The sequence below is a fragment of the Xiphias gladius genome, chromosome 15 (assembly GCF_016859285.1).
Source record: "Xiphias gladius isolate SHS-SW01 ecotype Sanya breed wild chromosome 15, ASM1685928v1, whole genome shotgun sequence".
Classification (NCBI taxonomy): Eukaryota; Metazoa; Chordata; class Actinopteri; order Istiophoriformes; family Xiphiidae; genus Xiphias; species Xiphias gladius.
The window spans coordinates 21688123-21703739 of NC_053414.1; the positions used below are offsets into that span (position 1 = coordinate 21688123).

The 15617-nt window shown below is 38.8% G+C and overlaps 1 protein-coding gene across 3 annotated transcripts in view; it reads right to left on the bottom strand.

The window, feature by feature from the left end:
* Positions 1-9967, bottom strand: part of tusc3 (tumor suppressor candidate 3) — a 68747-nt gene extending 58780 nt beyond the window's left edge. For all 3 annotated transcript variants that reach the window (XM_040147116.1, XM_040147117.1, XM_040147119.1), the window contains exon 1: positions 9815-9967. In XM_040147116.1, the coding sequence (XP_040003050.1) occupies positions 9815-9919 (105 nt within the window). In that variant the 5' untranslated portion in view covers positions 9920-9967. The remainder of the gene's footprint in view (positions 1-9814) is intronic.
* Positions 9968-15617: the final 5650 nt, after the last annotated feature.

Sequence of the window (15617 nt, forward strand, 5' to 3'; positions counted from 1 at the left end):
ATTGGGAAAGCAGGCCTGACACTACTGCATCAATAATTCAGATGACTATGGCTAATGAGCAAGATCTAAACAAATCACCCCTGAATTCACTGGAAGAACATTGACATATTTCCCTGAGCAAAATATGGCACCATTATGGCTGGTTTTTAGCTGCAGTTTGGGCTATATTGGCAACACACAAGGGAAAAGAGGTTGGATACAGTATTCATCTCTCTTGAACCCTTGAAACATTCACATTTATTTTCATGACAAAAAAAGAGACTCAACCGAGACTGAGCACTGGCATGCATGCATAAAAGAGGATATCCAAACGAAAAGACCCATTTGAGAAAAGACAGAAATATAGGAAGAAATTAACAAAGACTCTGATAAAGTATGTGGAAAGCTAAAAAGAGGAAAAGATGCAATGGAAGGAGAATCTCTTGTTCTCATTGAGAGCGCTGATAGTGGAAACAGCTGGAGTGTAGCAGACAGACAGAAACGTAAAGTAAAACCCAGATAGCACTGTTTGGTAGCTCTAAGTCTAAATCAAACCCAGTGTGGTGTCTGGCATTGGAAAGATGACTGTAGCTAACACAGACTTACGCATATGCAGGTGTGCACACAATTAACAAATTTGTTTATCTTAACTCCACACACTGACACCAGTACCTACACGGCAGGGGATAATATTAAAACTACAATCCACTTTCCCTACACAGCATGAAAATGCACACTCATTTATACAGTGTGGTTGTTAAATAGAAAGTTAGGATTATGACTTTACATGGAAGCTATGTAGAATATTTAAGTGTCTGAACTCCATTGACCAATAGATAGTTCGCTGATCATGCAGTTGGTAAAACTAAATCTTTGGTTTGAGCAGTAACAGTCACACTTACTGTATGTTAGCTCCAGTCTTAGAGTATCAATCCAAAAACAAACAATGTCACAGTCCTCAGGCTGATATGAATTATTTATGAATGTTAAAACTCAGATGTTAGTACATGCTATGAATCCAAAAATGTATTTGCCTAAAGTTTGGTTATTATTTTCAAATTTGAGAGCTATTGGTGTTAATTTACTCACAGTATTCTTATCATGTCAAATAAGCATTCGTTAAAATGGGCCTCCCATTTCATATTTTTGCACTTTTGCACAGCTCCCAAGTCTGTGGAAAGCTTGGAGTATTTAAAAGAACACTTATTTTACTAGGCCTGCTCCATTAATATTTTTAAAATGTCTACTAAAAGTAGTGGCCTCATTATAAATGATGGGGCATCCCTGTGTCCTTTTGATCTAGCATACCATGTAAGTGAAACGATTCGATTCCTGCTTGTCATTGACTCCTCGGGCTCATCCCATTTGTTTTCTCTCTCTGTTTCCTGTCAAGTTAAGAGCAGGTACACAGAGCTGACTGGCATATTCCTGCAAACACACCACACATCAGTATTGAAAGTACCATGCTCGATGATACTCAGTAGGCTCACTACCAGCAGTATATCTACATCATACTCGGAATGCGAAGGAACAGGTTTTCCCTGTAAGAGTGGAGATCTTGAGGAGAAAATGACGCTAGTTGTGCTTGCAAACTGTATGACGCCGGTAAGACTCTCAGAACTAACTAGCACAGATATGATTTTGTTTTTCTCCAAATAACTGTTATGTCAGAAAGCTGGTCGAATTTCAGTCAACCAATATTTTTCTTAGTCGTACCCCCAACTCCACTCAAATTGTGTCAGTGTCAGACATTTGCAGTATTTCAGAAAATTTGTAAAGTTAATATTTTTATTATCCCATTTCAATTTCCACTTTTGGACAGATAAATCTTACACAAACAAACATTTAAAACTTGTGAAAAACTTAATATTCATTAATGGAGCAAATTAATGTGGAAAAGCCGCTTTCTCAGATCATTCCTGACTGTACTCTAAAATCCATGTGCAGAAACACAGAGAATTACACAGGATGTGTAAACAGTGAGCTATGGTTTATTTTCCGATGAACAGGTCAGACAGAAAACCAAGAGTCAATAGTGCTTACATAGTGTTTGGCTTCATAAGCCCAAGTCTAAACTCAGCAAGTGGCTTGGGTTATGCCCTGAGGGGCCTACCCGTTAGTTTATTGCACCTCTGTGTGCAGAGGTAGCAGGCTCTTATTATTCCGATCCACTTATCAGACTGGTCCCTGGGTGTTGTAGCAAGCCCACTACTTTGCAATCTCTATCTTTCTGTAGATACATAAGTCTCTAGATATATATAATTCTCCTTGCTTCAGACTCGCTGCCCTGGACTTTTTTCTCTCTTTACCTCCCCTGGCTCCACATGCCTTGGTATAGGAAGTGCTTACATTGGTTCTTTCTTTGTGCTGTAGTCAGCCTTAAGACAGAACCACAACACAAGCTAGATATAATATCTAGCACAGCTGGTGTGATGAACGAGGGAGAATTGAAGGGATATAAATATTATTTCTCTTTCCCTGACTATTTCTTCCATTCCCTGAGGGTTATATAGCAGGATTTAAAAAGGCAAAGGTCCAGCACTGCCACCCTAACTTCTTGATGCTTAACTTTCTCCTTAACTTTTCCTTTCCAACTTTCAGACTCCATCTTTACCTTTATCTTCCACCCACCCGTACATCCATCCTGATTAGTTCTAAGGAAATGGAAATAAGGAAAAATGAAAATTTTCTGTGCTTTCTTACACATGAAACTTTCCAGGGCATAAAGAACAGTGGCCAAAAACTGTTACTATCAGTACTCTGGGGTCTGGCTCTGACAGTAATACCATTTTCCATCAGCATGATACATCACACTTTTGCTGCAAAGTGTTGTACTGTACTGTGCTGATCTGAAATTCCATTGCAAACTCATGAAGAAAGATTATTTAGCCAACACACTGCCCTGGCAGAGCCAGTGTGTGACAGTGCCTGCCCTCAAATGAACTCTGTCAGTCAACTGATTTGCCGAAGATGTGATGTCATGCAGGCAACAATGGGAGATATTTAGAAGATTAACTGTGCATGTTCTGGGTAATAGAATGGCTATGGAGAGTTTTGTTTCCCTCCTTCTTTTCTGCTCTTAACAGAGAGACACGCCAACCCATATGATCCAGAGTTGTAATAAAACCATTTCTTCTTTGCACTGGTAATTCAAACTGAATACTTTCTACTGCTCTTTCATGTAGAAGTCTTACAGTGGTGCCTCCTTACCTCATACCTTTATTAAATTTCATTAACTTGCCAGCAGCATTTTGGGCCTGTTTAACTTTGGTGAATAACAAAGAAATTGTGAATTAACATTATGGAGTCTATTCATATTATACAACTAAAAATGGTTTTATAAAAACAACTAACCCCTGAATTACTACAAGGCTTTGACTGTGAAGCAGATGCAGACAACATTAAATTAGCCACCAAGGGCACTCCCTGCTTGATAGTAGTTGGTCTTAAATTCTGATCCATAAAAGCATGACAAATGGCAATGACAAATTAAAGGAAAAACCAACATAAAGTGTCTTACTAAGGTATTGGGCCTCCATGAGCCACCAGAATAGCTTCAATGCTACTTGGAATTTATTCTACAAATCTCTGGAACTCTACTGGAAGGATGGAGCACCATTCTTCCAAAAGATATTCCCATATTCATTTGGTGTTTTGATGATGGTGGTGGAGAGCGCTGTCTAACAAGTCTGTCCATAATCTCCCATAGGTGATAAATTGGGTTGAGATCTGGTGACTGCAAAGGCCATAGCATATGATTCACATCACTTTAATACTCATCAAACCATTTAGTCACCCCTCATGTCCTATGGATGGGGGCACTCTCATCCTGGAAGAGACCACTTCCGTCAGGATAGATATGTTTTATCATAGAATAAAGGTGATCACTCAGAACAACTTCTTATTGATTTACAGTGACCCTTCCCTCTAAGGAGGCAAGTGGACCCAAACCATGTCAGCAAAATGCCCCCCACTGCAGAACAGAGCCACCGGATCCCCTCACTTGAGGGGTCAAGCATTCAGGCCAGTACCATTCTCTTGGTGTACGCCACACATGAACTCGCCCACTTATCGAGAACATGGTAAAGGATGACTCATCTGACCATATCACTTTTTTTTCCACATCTCAGTAGACCAGTGCCGATGGTTTTTGCACCACTGAACTCTCACATGTGTATTCATCTTTGTAATGAGAGGTTTATGAACTGCACCCCTCCTATAATATCCCTTTCTGTTTAATTGTCGGACTGTTCTTGCTGACAGTCTGATCATGTCCTGCGTTGACATTCTCAGTCACCTGAGGAAGAATTGCTCTTGTTTTTCCTTAAATATCACACTAATGCACGAGCATCACGGTCATCAAATGTGCAGTGTGAACCACAATTCTGAACCCTATTTACTGATACCTTTCCCGTAGATCTTAATGCAGATGTCAGTTTAGTTAATGTTCCTATTGAAACACCAGCCAGTTCAGCAATGTTTGGACTGAAGCTCCTGCCAACCGTGCCAAAAAAATGAACCCTCTCTCAACCCGCATTCGTTATACTTCTCCACTCATTTATTGAGGTTTTTCCTTTAAATTTTCACCCATCTGTAGATATGAGCAATAAAACAATAAAGGAAGTGAACAGAAGTAAATCCAAATACAAACCATTGTTACATGACATCAAAACCAAATCCAAAGCTTGACATCAATGTTTTAAAATCAAAAGTCTTTTCTGCTCTTTCTCAGCCCTTTCCCTTTAGGTAGACTGGATCCTTGGTCTAAAAATGCATTTAATGTGCCAGTGAAATAAAGAAACAATTGAGTCTGCCATGTAGCTGTCATCCTAACCATATATGGTTAGATCATTACAATGATTATATAGTTATTTTTATTGTTAAAATAGTTCCTTAGTCATCATAATGATACACTATATGGTGAACCAGGGAGAGGAAATGGGACCCTAAAAACACATAAATATACAGAGCTGTGAATGCTAAATTAGGATTTAAATACTGATTTAGCTGATATTTAATGGCAGCCTTTAGTATAATTTTAAGCCCATGTTACCCAGCCCTACAGCTTAGAGTTACAGCATTTGGTGGCCTGGGCAAGATGAAGGGCAGTGAGGGAGAGCCGAAATTGGTGATATGAATACAAAGTGCTGCTTCACCATTTTGTCCATTTTCAGCCAAATAAGATCTTCTTCTGCCTCCTCCACTTCCTCCGCCATGGCCCCAGGCAGGCAACCAGGTAAATACATCTCTCACATTTTAACACCTTAATATCTCTCCTGTGGCTCATTGCAAGTATGTCTGTGTGTTTGTGTGTGTGTGTCTGTGTCTGTGCGCATGTCTATATATGTGTGGCTAGCTCTTTTCTGCTACTTAGTACAGAGTCACATTCAAATCTTTCAGATAGGATGGACCAAAGTTTAAAAATTATTTAACTCAAAGGTTTTAAAGACAGTCGCCACGATGTCAGAGAAGCAAACTAATAATAGCTGGATACATTTCAGCTGGGTAAGTGATTGAAAAATCCTCTTTCTGTCACTCATTAGATAATGTAGAGGTGTCCTTGAGCCGGTCATTGCCTAACAGCAGACTGTGGCTTTAATAGGCCATTGATGGAAATACGCACTGATGTTAGCAGACTGTCCCTGGGTAAAAAGGTTAAAAACACAAATTTAATAGAGTATTCATTATTAACTGTAAAACTGAAGATTTAAACTCCTGATTGTAACTGTTAGACATTACAATTTAGTTTCAGTAATCCACAGACAAAATTTTTCCCAAAAAGCTTTGATAGACAGATACCCTTTAAGCAGGATGCTGTTGAATATATGGAACAGATTTTGCATCAAGAAAATCTAAATACATGTATGTAAATATACTGGCCATTCACTGTGCGACATACCTTCATCACTTTATGTTTTACATGTTACATTTTCAGAAAAAAAAATAATTCAAATACATTTTGATTTTACATAACGATTCTAAATGAGAATGTTCCTTCTGTCTATACTGTAGCTCCCTGATGCAGGTGATAAGAAAATAAATGCAGCTAAAGATGTTGCTGTTTTATTAGAGAAAGCCTCTTAAATGTTAAAACTACAAGAAATCAAACTGTGAAACATTAATTACACATACACAACACAAGCCATCAAAATTAGTGATAGAAAAAATGAAGTGTTTACTGCAAACTGCAGGGCAAATACAGCAGTATGAAAAAGTTTGGCCACCCCTGGTTATAATTTCTGTTACTGTGAATAGTTAAGTGAGAAGAAGATGAACTGATCTCCTAAAGGCATAAAGTTAAAAATGAAACATTCCTTTCAACATTTTAAGTAAGCTTAGTGTATTATTACAAGGAAAGATGCACCAAACAAAAGTTTGGGCACCTCAAGAGATTTGAGCCCTAAGATAACTTTTACCAGGGTCTCAGACCTTGATTAGCTTTTTAGGGCTATGGCTTGTTCACAGTCACTGTTAGGAAAGGCCAAGTGATGAAAATTTAAAAGCTGTAGACGTCCAGCCAGCCAACAATCGGTAGCCATGGGCTCCTCTATGTAGCTGCCTAGAACTCTGAAAATTAAAATAAGTGATGCCCACAAAGCAGGAGAAGGCTATAAGAAGATAGCAAAGTGTTTTTAGGTAGCCGTTTCCTCAGTTCAGTGTGATTAAGAAATGACAGTTAACAGGAACAGTGGATGTCCAGTTGATTTCCGAAAGACCAAGAATATGTTCAGAGAGAACTTCTCATAGGATTCCTAGAAAGGCAAATCAAAACCCCTTACTGACTGCAAAAGACCTTCAGGAAGATTTAGCAGACTCTGGAGTGGGGGAGCACTGTTCTACTGTGCAGCAAAACACCTTCACCAGTATGACCTTCATGGGAGAGTTATCAGAAGAAAACCTGTCCTGCATTTTCCTGCAAATTCAGCATCAAAGTTTGCAAAGGCACATCTAAACAAGCCTTATTCATTTTGGAAACAAGTCCTGTGGACTGATGAGGTTAAAATAAAACTTTATGGCCACAATGAGCAAAGGTATGTTTGGAGAAAAAAGGGTGCAGAATTTCATGAAAAGAAAACCTCTCCAACTCTTAAACACGGGGTGGATCCATCATGCTTTGGGCTTGTGTTGCAGCCAGTGGCATGGGGAACATTTCACTGTTAGAGGGAAGAATGGATTCAATTAAATGCCAGCAAATTCCGAGAGCAAACATCATACCGTCCGTAAAAAAGCTGAAGATGAAAAGAGGATGGCTTCTACAACAGGATAATGATCCTAAACACATCTCAAAATCCACAGTGAACTACCTCAAGGGGTGCAAGCTAAAGTTTTGACATGGCCCTCACAGTCCTCTGACCTCTGACCTGACATCATTGAAAATCTGTGGACAGACCGCAAAAGAGAAGTGCATGCAAGAAGGCTTAATAATCTCACAAAACTAGGAGCCTTTTGCATGGAAAAAATGTTCCTCAAACAAGAACTTAAAGACTCTTAGCTGTTACAAAAAGTATTTACAAGGTGTGATACTTACCAAGTGGGGTTTTACTAAGTACTGAGCATTCAGGGTGCCAATACTTTTGTTTTGGGCCCTTTTCATTTTTTTGCTATTTTGAAACTGTAAAAGATGGAAATAAAATAAGTATCTTGCTTAAAATATTGGAGAAATGTGTCATCTTTGACTTTATGTCTTTTGGAAATCATGTTGTCTTTTACTTGCTTAACTATTCACAGTAAGAGAAATTTTGACCATGGGAGTCCAAACTTTTCATGCCACTATATGTCAGTATCAATTATTCGTTCATTCGCTCACTCATTCAAATGCTCTTACATCAACGGTTAACCTGTCCATTTATTCATTAGTTTATTGTTCCACTCAGTCAGCTCTCTGTTCATTCATTTGTTGACATATTCAATTCTTTATTCATTAATACATACAAATATTTGTTCACCTGTCATGTATTTGTCCATGCATTCCTCCCATTTATTCATTCCACAATCTGTCCACTCAGTCAATTTTCTATTCATATGCAAAATCGGCTGATAAGAAAGGTGCTGATGAGGCATTGCAACACTAACATAACACTTTTTATTTCTTATGACACTGAGGACTGCGGACCAATGCTTTTACATAACAGACGGATGCTCATGTTAGATGCCAATAAAGGCACAAAAACAAGAGTCTCACAGGTAAAATATGAGATTTTACATATAAGCTGTTTAATGAGACAGCTGCTCTGCAAGCGTGCTAGTATTGTACTGTAACTGGACCGAGGCCATGGATAATATAGTTTTACAAACCAATCTCACAGTCGACGTGAGATGGATGAAAGCTCCTGAAATAGCTAATAAGTGGATCTAAATTTACAATTATTTTTGTCAAACTACTATTCCCAAGCTCAAAAATTAGCTTTCATGTTAACACAATATTGTATAATATTGTAGCAACAACATCAACAGTATAGTATTGTATAATAATTTTAGATTAGGTGTGGTGATAAAAATTCATCAGTAATAATGTTTAGGATTTTAAATAAAGAAAAAAATATCCATAGATAACAAAAAGCAGGAATCACCAGAACATACCTAAATAAAAATAACCAAGTTGTTTCATTTCACCACAAAAAACATTCATTGATAAAGTAATACCTGAATGAAAGATACAGTGGCTTTGATTCGAATCGTTTTAAAAAAAGTTCAGGGCTTGCATGAACCCATGAGTAAATCAGAGTAATATTCACAAAGATTACGCCTGTTCAATCATCACAACTTGCACTTACTCTTCCACCGTTTGGGTAACAGATTTCCTTCTCTTGTGGGCCTACCATGCAAAACGGGACACACTTATGCTGCTGTAACACTGCTAGAAGCAAACCTATCACCAATAAATGTGTGTGTGTGTGTGTGTGTGTGTGCCTGTGTGTGTGTGCCTGTGTGTGTGTGTGCCTGTGTGCCTGTGTGACAGTACTATCAAAAGGGAGCATATTACTAACATAACCAACAGAAATTTTATAAGTCAGCCCATCCGATTCAATACAAAGCATATGACCAAACAGCCTTCCCAGCCCAAATGTCCGATAGAGCAAGCAAGCCACAACAGCTTCCTCCTCACCTCCCGCTCAGCTGAGACAGACCAACTTTGACCGCGATAAAAGGACCACATGATCCTCTTACACTAAACCAGCAGTACTGAAATGCGGTTGATCCGGAAATGTGCAGCAAGATAAATGCAGCTCGCAGGCAGCTAGCTGTTACTGTGATTATTGTTTGCTTCTCGCGAGCATCGTCTGATGTCATGGTAAAGCCACCGACAATGAAAACACAGCGCTTCCTGCACTCACAATTTTCGAAATAAAATCCGTGTTGGCGATACTGCAGTAATGTTTTGAAGTGGTGAAGCTTATATCAAAGCAATGTATGAATGTCAGTGTAAAAAACGTAGGATTTGTTAGTTGTGCTCCCCCACACAACAGCCTTTTTACAAAATACTATGCCTACAGCACATTAGCTAGGCTACATTAACTAGTTAGCTTGCAATGCCTGATCCTGTACGCACTTATGTCTTATGCAAAAAGCGAGGGAATCTTGGTCACACAGAATAAAATGTAAAAAAAAAAAAAAGGTAGTGTAAGTAGTGTCTCTTTCATTTACATCACATGAGTAGCAATTATTGTTCCCCAATGACTAGATAATCAAGAGCTTAGCCCCAACCAACTTCCTGTCTATTCTAACTAACACTCACTAGTTTAACGCACACCGGCAGATTCAACCTGTACATCCCTCTCATTAAACAACACAACGATATTCGCCGAAAAATTCATTCACAAGGTTGAAGCGTTACCTCCTTCTTCTTCTGCCCTCCCCCGGGTGGCAGACATAGCAGTAGCAGGAATAAAACAGACGGGACCATCGGGTTAGTGAAGGTTTTCGCCCAAACAGACGCCATGACGGAAGGATGCTCTGACTGTGAGACACGTCTACGCCAGCGGATTGGATTCAGAGTCGACCAATCGGCGTAAAGAGTTTTGAAGCGCCGAAGCCTCTGGGTTTTGTAGTTTTTGAGCCTGGCAGCCATACTAGCAGAGACATTATACTAACCATTGAGTGTACGTGATTCTAACACATTATACAATTGGGAGACAATTGATAACTGCTAAAGGTACAATACAATACATACACTGTAGTATACATAATATTTTGTTACTTAACATGTCATCCTGACCTAAACAGTGTGTTGAGACAAGTTAGGAAGAGTTAGCTGTTGGCCTAATCCTGATCTGTGCAGAAAAAGAAAAAAGCAACAGCAAAAACCAACAACAAGTCGTTTTGCCACTGATAATTGACTTTAATTGATTTAATTGTATAAATAATTGAATACATCGTTTGTGGTTGGAATCCAAACCAAAAACCACCACGTTAGGTTGACTAAACTTGTTTCCTAACCAGGCTTTTAGGACTCTCTCAACCACATCAGTTGACAGAGACTCATCTATGATTATTCATCTGAAGTCACTATACAAGATTATCAATATTATTTTGATCAACATGTTGCCATTTTGTAGTTTAATTTATGTTGATATTTTCACTTGTTGAGAATGTGTTTCAGTCTCAGAACAAGTGAAAATTTCTCCCTGATTAAGTTACTGGTCTACAGCTGGGCCTACAGTTTGTCAAAAGGGTAAACGAATGTGACGTCTGACACAAGGACTGAAGAGTTTGTCTCTCTATTTCTCTCACTCATATGTTCTGGGATGGCTGAGTTTTTCCCAGACACTTGATAGAGTTAATTGAGGGGAACAAATGATTTATGTGAAATCACTGGCAGTGATGTGTCCCCCCCATCTCCCCATGAAATTACACCAAAGCAATTTATGACTCATGTAATGCAGTACATTAGCCTTGAAATAAATGTTACCTGTGTAAAATTTTTCACACTCAGAGCATTGACGACTATACCTTTTTTATTTATTTGATGCTGTAGTGGACATACGTATAGAGATTACACCTTTCAGTGTAATGCAGCCCAATGAAACACCACAAGAAACTACACCATCATTGCCTTAACACACTTTCAGCAAAAAATGACCATTAGGCCTTTAAGTATCACAACAGATATTGTAGTGAATTGCATTACATTGGACATGGTTTACTACTTTTCTGGCCGCTTGACATAATTCCTAATGTCTATAACTCTTATGCCTTATCTAGTTTAGTTTTATACATTAACTCTCTGCCGGCAAAAAAAGCTTCCTGTTGTTTTTTTAGATTGCATGCCTACTATGGTGGTACCTCCCCTGTTTACTCAATTTGGCTGTTAGCCACTTAATACTACTGTTAGTTGGTAAATAGCATTGAAAATGTGCTGATAGACCTGTTCAAAGCCTTAAATTAAGAAGAAAAAAAACCAAATATGGGCAAAAAAAAACCCAATTTCTTTCGTTTGTGTAGGTCAATAGTTATCATCCCATATGCAAAACACAATACAAGAATGCAAAAATGCATTGAATAATAGTGCTGGACATTCTCAGCAATGCAGGTAGTGCTAATTTATAAACTCAGCATCAGGTATGAAAAACAAACACTGGTTACTAAAAATGTAATTGGACACTGAGATAAATGTTATGGTGGATGACAGTTTATGTGCTGATATTTTACAGCAAAACAGGCAGTGAGAATAGATCCCTCCAGCAAGTTGGGTGAAGGGAGAGGTTGTTAATGACCTAGTAATGGATGAATAAATGGCTTGTGCAAGGTCTAATGACCTGCTGGAAGAAAAGTAAAGAAACCAGCAATATTGGCCCAATGCTTTAGAATCTTCTCTCAGAGAGCAGTGAGAGCAATACTTTTGAACCAAAACTAAATATTAATCAGAGAGCACACAAATGAACACAAAAATCATAAATAGCAAGGGATTAATGAAGTGATTAAGTATGTATGAAAGAACAAACAAACACTTTCATACGCAAATTCTCTCTCTCTCTTTCTCCCTCTCTCTCTCTCTCTCTCACACACACACACACATACAAACACACACACACACACACACACACACACACATATACACGCACACATTGCAGAAATGAAATGCATGTTGGAATATTAAAGCCAATGCACCGTGAAACAATCAGTACGTGTTGCAGTCTTGTTAAACCACAGTTCATTCGCTCTATAGCAGCTCAGTCATGGACACATTCCCAGGCTTGCTGGGCTTGGTTGCAAAATTTATCAAATGATTCCCTTGGAGTTGCCTCACATGGTTATTACATAGCATTTAAGTTCCTGAACTTTTCAATGTAAAGGTTACATAAGTTAATAAACTGTATCAAAGATTGCATCTAAGAAAGGGTTTGTCTTACAAGGGATAGTTATTCAAGCTACATCCAATGATTATTTTCTTTATCGATTAATTATTGATGTTCAATTAATCTGCACATTATTTTCTCTCAAATGATTAAGTATTTGGTCTATTTAAGAAGATAATTTAAAAAGATCAGCACCATTTCCAAAAACTCAAGTTGACATATTCAGATTGTTTGTTTTGTCTAAAATCCAAAGAGATTCTGTTTACTATCATAGATGACTAAGAAAACAGAAAATATTCACATTCAAGAGGCTGGACCCAGATCATTTTCCAGCAGTTTTGCTTAAAAATGACTCAATCAATTAACCAATTTTTAAAATAATTGCAGATTAATTTGGTCATTCAACTAATCACATAATAGTGAAATAAACAAGTCCTCACTTCACCTTCTTAAAAAGCAAGCAAAACAATCATTATCTTTCTCATCTCCATTTTCATGTGCATCCAATGTGTTATCTCAGATTAGCTAGCTAATGCTAACCAGTAGCTTGCAAGTTTCTTTCGAACTTCATGCTGCATGACAACATGAATAATGTGACCCTCCCATGAGCTTTTGGTCTCTCTGCAGCTAGCAAAGCAAACAGCTGCACTTTGCATTTGAGCAGAAGAATAGAGCTCCTATCTGATCACAGCCTAGAGGGGCATTGTAAGAGGGAGAGAGCAGAGGGATGGAGAGAGAGACAGAGAGGCCTGTTAAAGTCAGTTACTGCCACTGCACAGCTGCATCATGGTTCTTGAGAGTAGTGGGGCAGGTAAAATAACATGAGGATGGAGACTTCAGTATGCTGATAAAGGAACAAGGAGAGAATATTAGTAGAAGAAGGGCAACTGTGAAATGCGTGTTTTTACATGTGAAAACCACATATGCCTATTTGAAAACTATCCCATGGGAAATGGTGTTTCAAATGATATATTCATGTGCCTTTTTGGACAGCAAATTACATTTAGAATAGATCTTAGCTGTGTTTGCTTTGACTGTTGACGGTTGTTGCAATAAAGTCGCTGAAAAAAGTGAGGGGGATACTGTATATTTGCATATCTGGCAGGCAGCAGAGATATACGGTCAAGTAAATGAGAGACATTATGGAAGGAGAGAAAACTGTTTATGGTGTTTTAAATTGCAGGGGAAAGGCAGAGTGGAGATTGGAGACAGCAAGAGAGAGAGAAGGAGGGGAGACATGGGTGATGTCATTTCCAGCTGGCACAGGACTGGGTGCCCATATCCGAGGTCAGCCGCTCCCTTATAAAAAATAACGAGTCCTTGGAAAAATGATTAATTGCCCGACAGCACAAAGTTTATAGAAAAGAAAGAGAGATGGTGGCGGGGAGGTGGAGGTGGTGGGGGTCCCTAAGTTACAGAGGAGCAGGAAATAGCAAAAGAGCGCAAGTGAGAGAGAGGTTGAGAGAGTGCAACATCAGAAGGGGAAAGGAGAGAGAGAGCAAGAGAGAGCTGGGGGTAGAGAGGGATTGGAGGCAAAGAGAGAGACAGCGAGAGGGATGAAGAGGGAAAGTGAAAGAGAGAGAGGCATGTATCGAGAGAGCCAAGAAAGAAAAGAAGAGAGTCAGACAAACAGAAGAGGAAGGAGCAGAGAGAATGAGTAAGGCATTCATTAATATGTTCGTTATCTCTGACCGACTCCCTCAACAAATGTTCCTCTGTGTTCTCTTGTGTGCATTTCAATAGACCTCTAGCTGTGTGTGTGTTAGAGCGAGAGACAAGGATGATGACGTCCTGGAGAAGTCGTGGAGGCTGTGGATCGACAAGCCAGTGTTGAAACTAAATAAATCCTTTCTGGTAATGTTGATTTGGCTGTGTCAAACTCACAGACATACATCTGTTAGTTTTGGGATATCTTGTGGTCTGTGCTATACATTTTTTTTTTTTTTTTTACTTCCACACTTTTAATTATAAATTATACACTTGGTATACACTGTTTTTGGAAAGAAAAGGTAACTAGTGATGAAGCTAAACACCCAACATCTGGGGTTTGCAGACTTAAAGAATATAAATGAAATATGAATTATAAAATGGATCATAGTTCATGTGGTTTAAATCCTCCGCAGAATAGGATTGGGTGAAGTGATAATCATATAGTTCATTGTTACAGCATGGCGAGGTGTTTTCCACTTGGCTAGCAGAGGAGGTCTGAGTCTATAGAGAACATTATTCAGCATATCGTAGCTGTCTTGCCTCGCCTACAGTCATCATATCTAATATGATAGGTCAGGAGGACAGGAGTAAAAATGTCTGTACGCAAAATGCAGCTGCTGAAGACAGCAGAGGTCTGCAGATTTGTGCACCAAAATCGGTACTTCATCAAAAAAAAGTAATGAAATCTCATAATCTGTCTTGCAAATAGTGTGGTATTAAATGATTTAAGGACAATAAAAAAAAATCTGCCCTCCAACATTTAACGGGTTCCCCAGGCAATTCAGCTTTCTGTTTATTTTTTTTCTGACAGTATTCATTTTGTGACATTTTATCACGACATTTGGGGTACATGCCGCAGAGCTTCAGGAAAACAATCTGCCTTGAATTGAGATAATAACAGATTCCTGCTCAGGACTTGTCACTAACAGGGAATGACATTGTTGAGATGGACTTTATTAGTACTTCTCTCCTCTCCCCACTTCTCCTCTGCTCCTTTCATCACCTCCTGTCCTCTCTTCTCTTTTCCATCTCTCCTCTCCTCCTTTTGTCACCACACCTTCCCTCATCCTCTTCTATCCCCTCCTCTCCTTGCACTCTCTCCTCCTCATCTCTTCTTCTCTCTCCTTCATTTGTCTCCTCCTCTTCTATCATCTATTTTCTTCCTCCTCTCACCACTTCTTTTCCCTCATTCGTCTCCACTGCTCTGCTCTTCTCCTTATTCAAAAGGTCTGTGACAGATAATAAAAAGCCCTGGTGGTCGGCAGGCGGCGACACCTTATTATGCAGGAGAAGGATGAGGGGAATTTACACTACAATAAAGAAAGAAAGAAAGAAAGAAAGAAAAAAAGAATTTTTTTCTGCCCACCCAAATAAATTTGATCTATTTATGTTGTTTCTTTCCACCATCTCAATTTGATTATATTTCTGTTTTATTCATATAACAAAATATAACTGTATAAGCTAATCAGTTTAGTACACACACACACACACACACACACACACAATTACAAACACACACACACACACACACACACACACACACACACACAAGGCAGTAACCCCAGACTTTCTGCAACACCCTTCCAACAGCCTCTGCATTTAAATCTTTCTTTTCTTCAGTGGCAAAGCAGC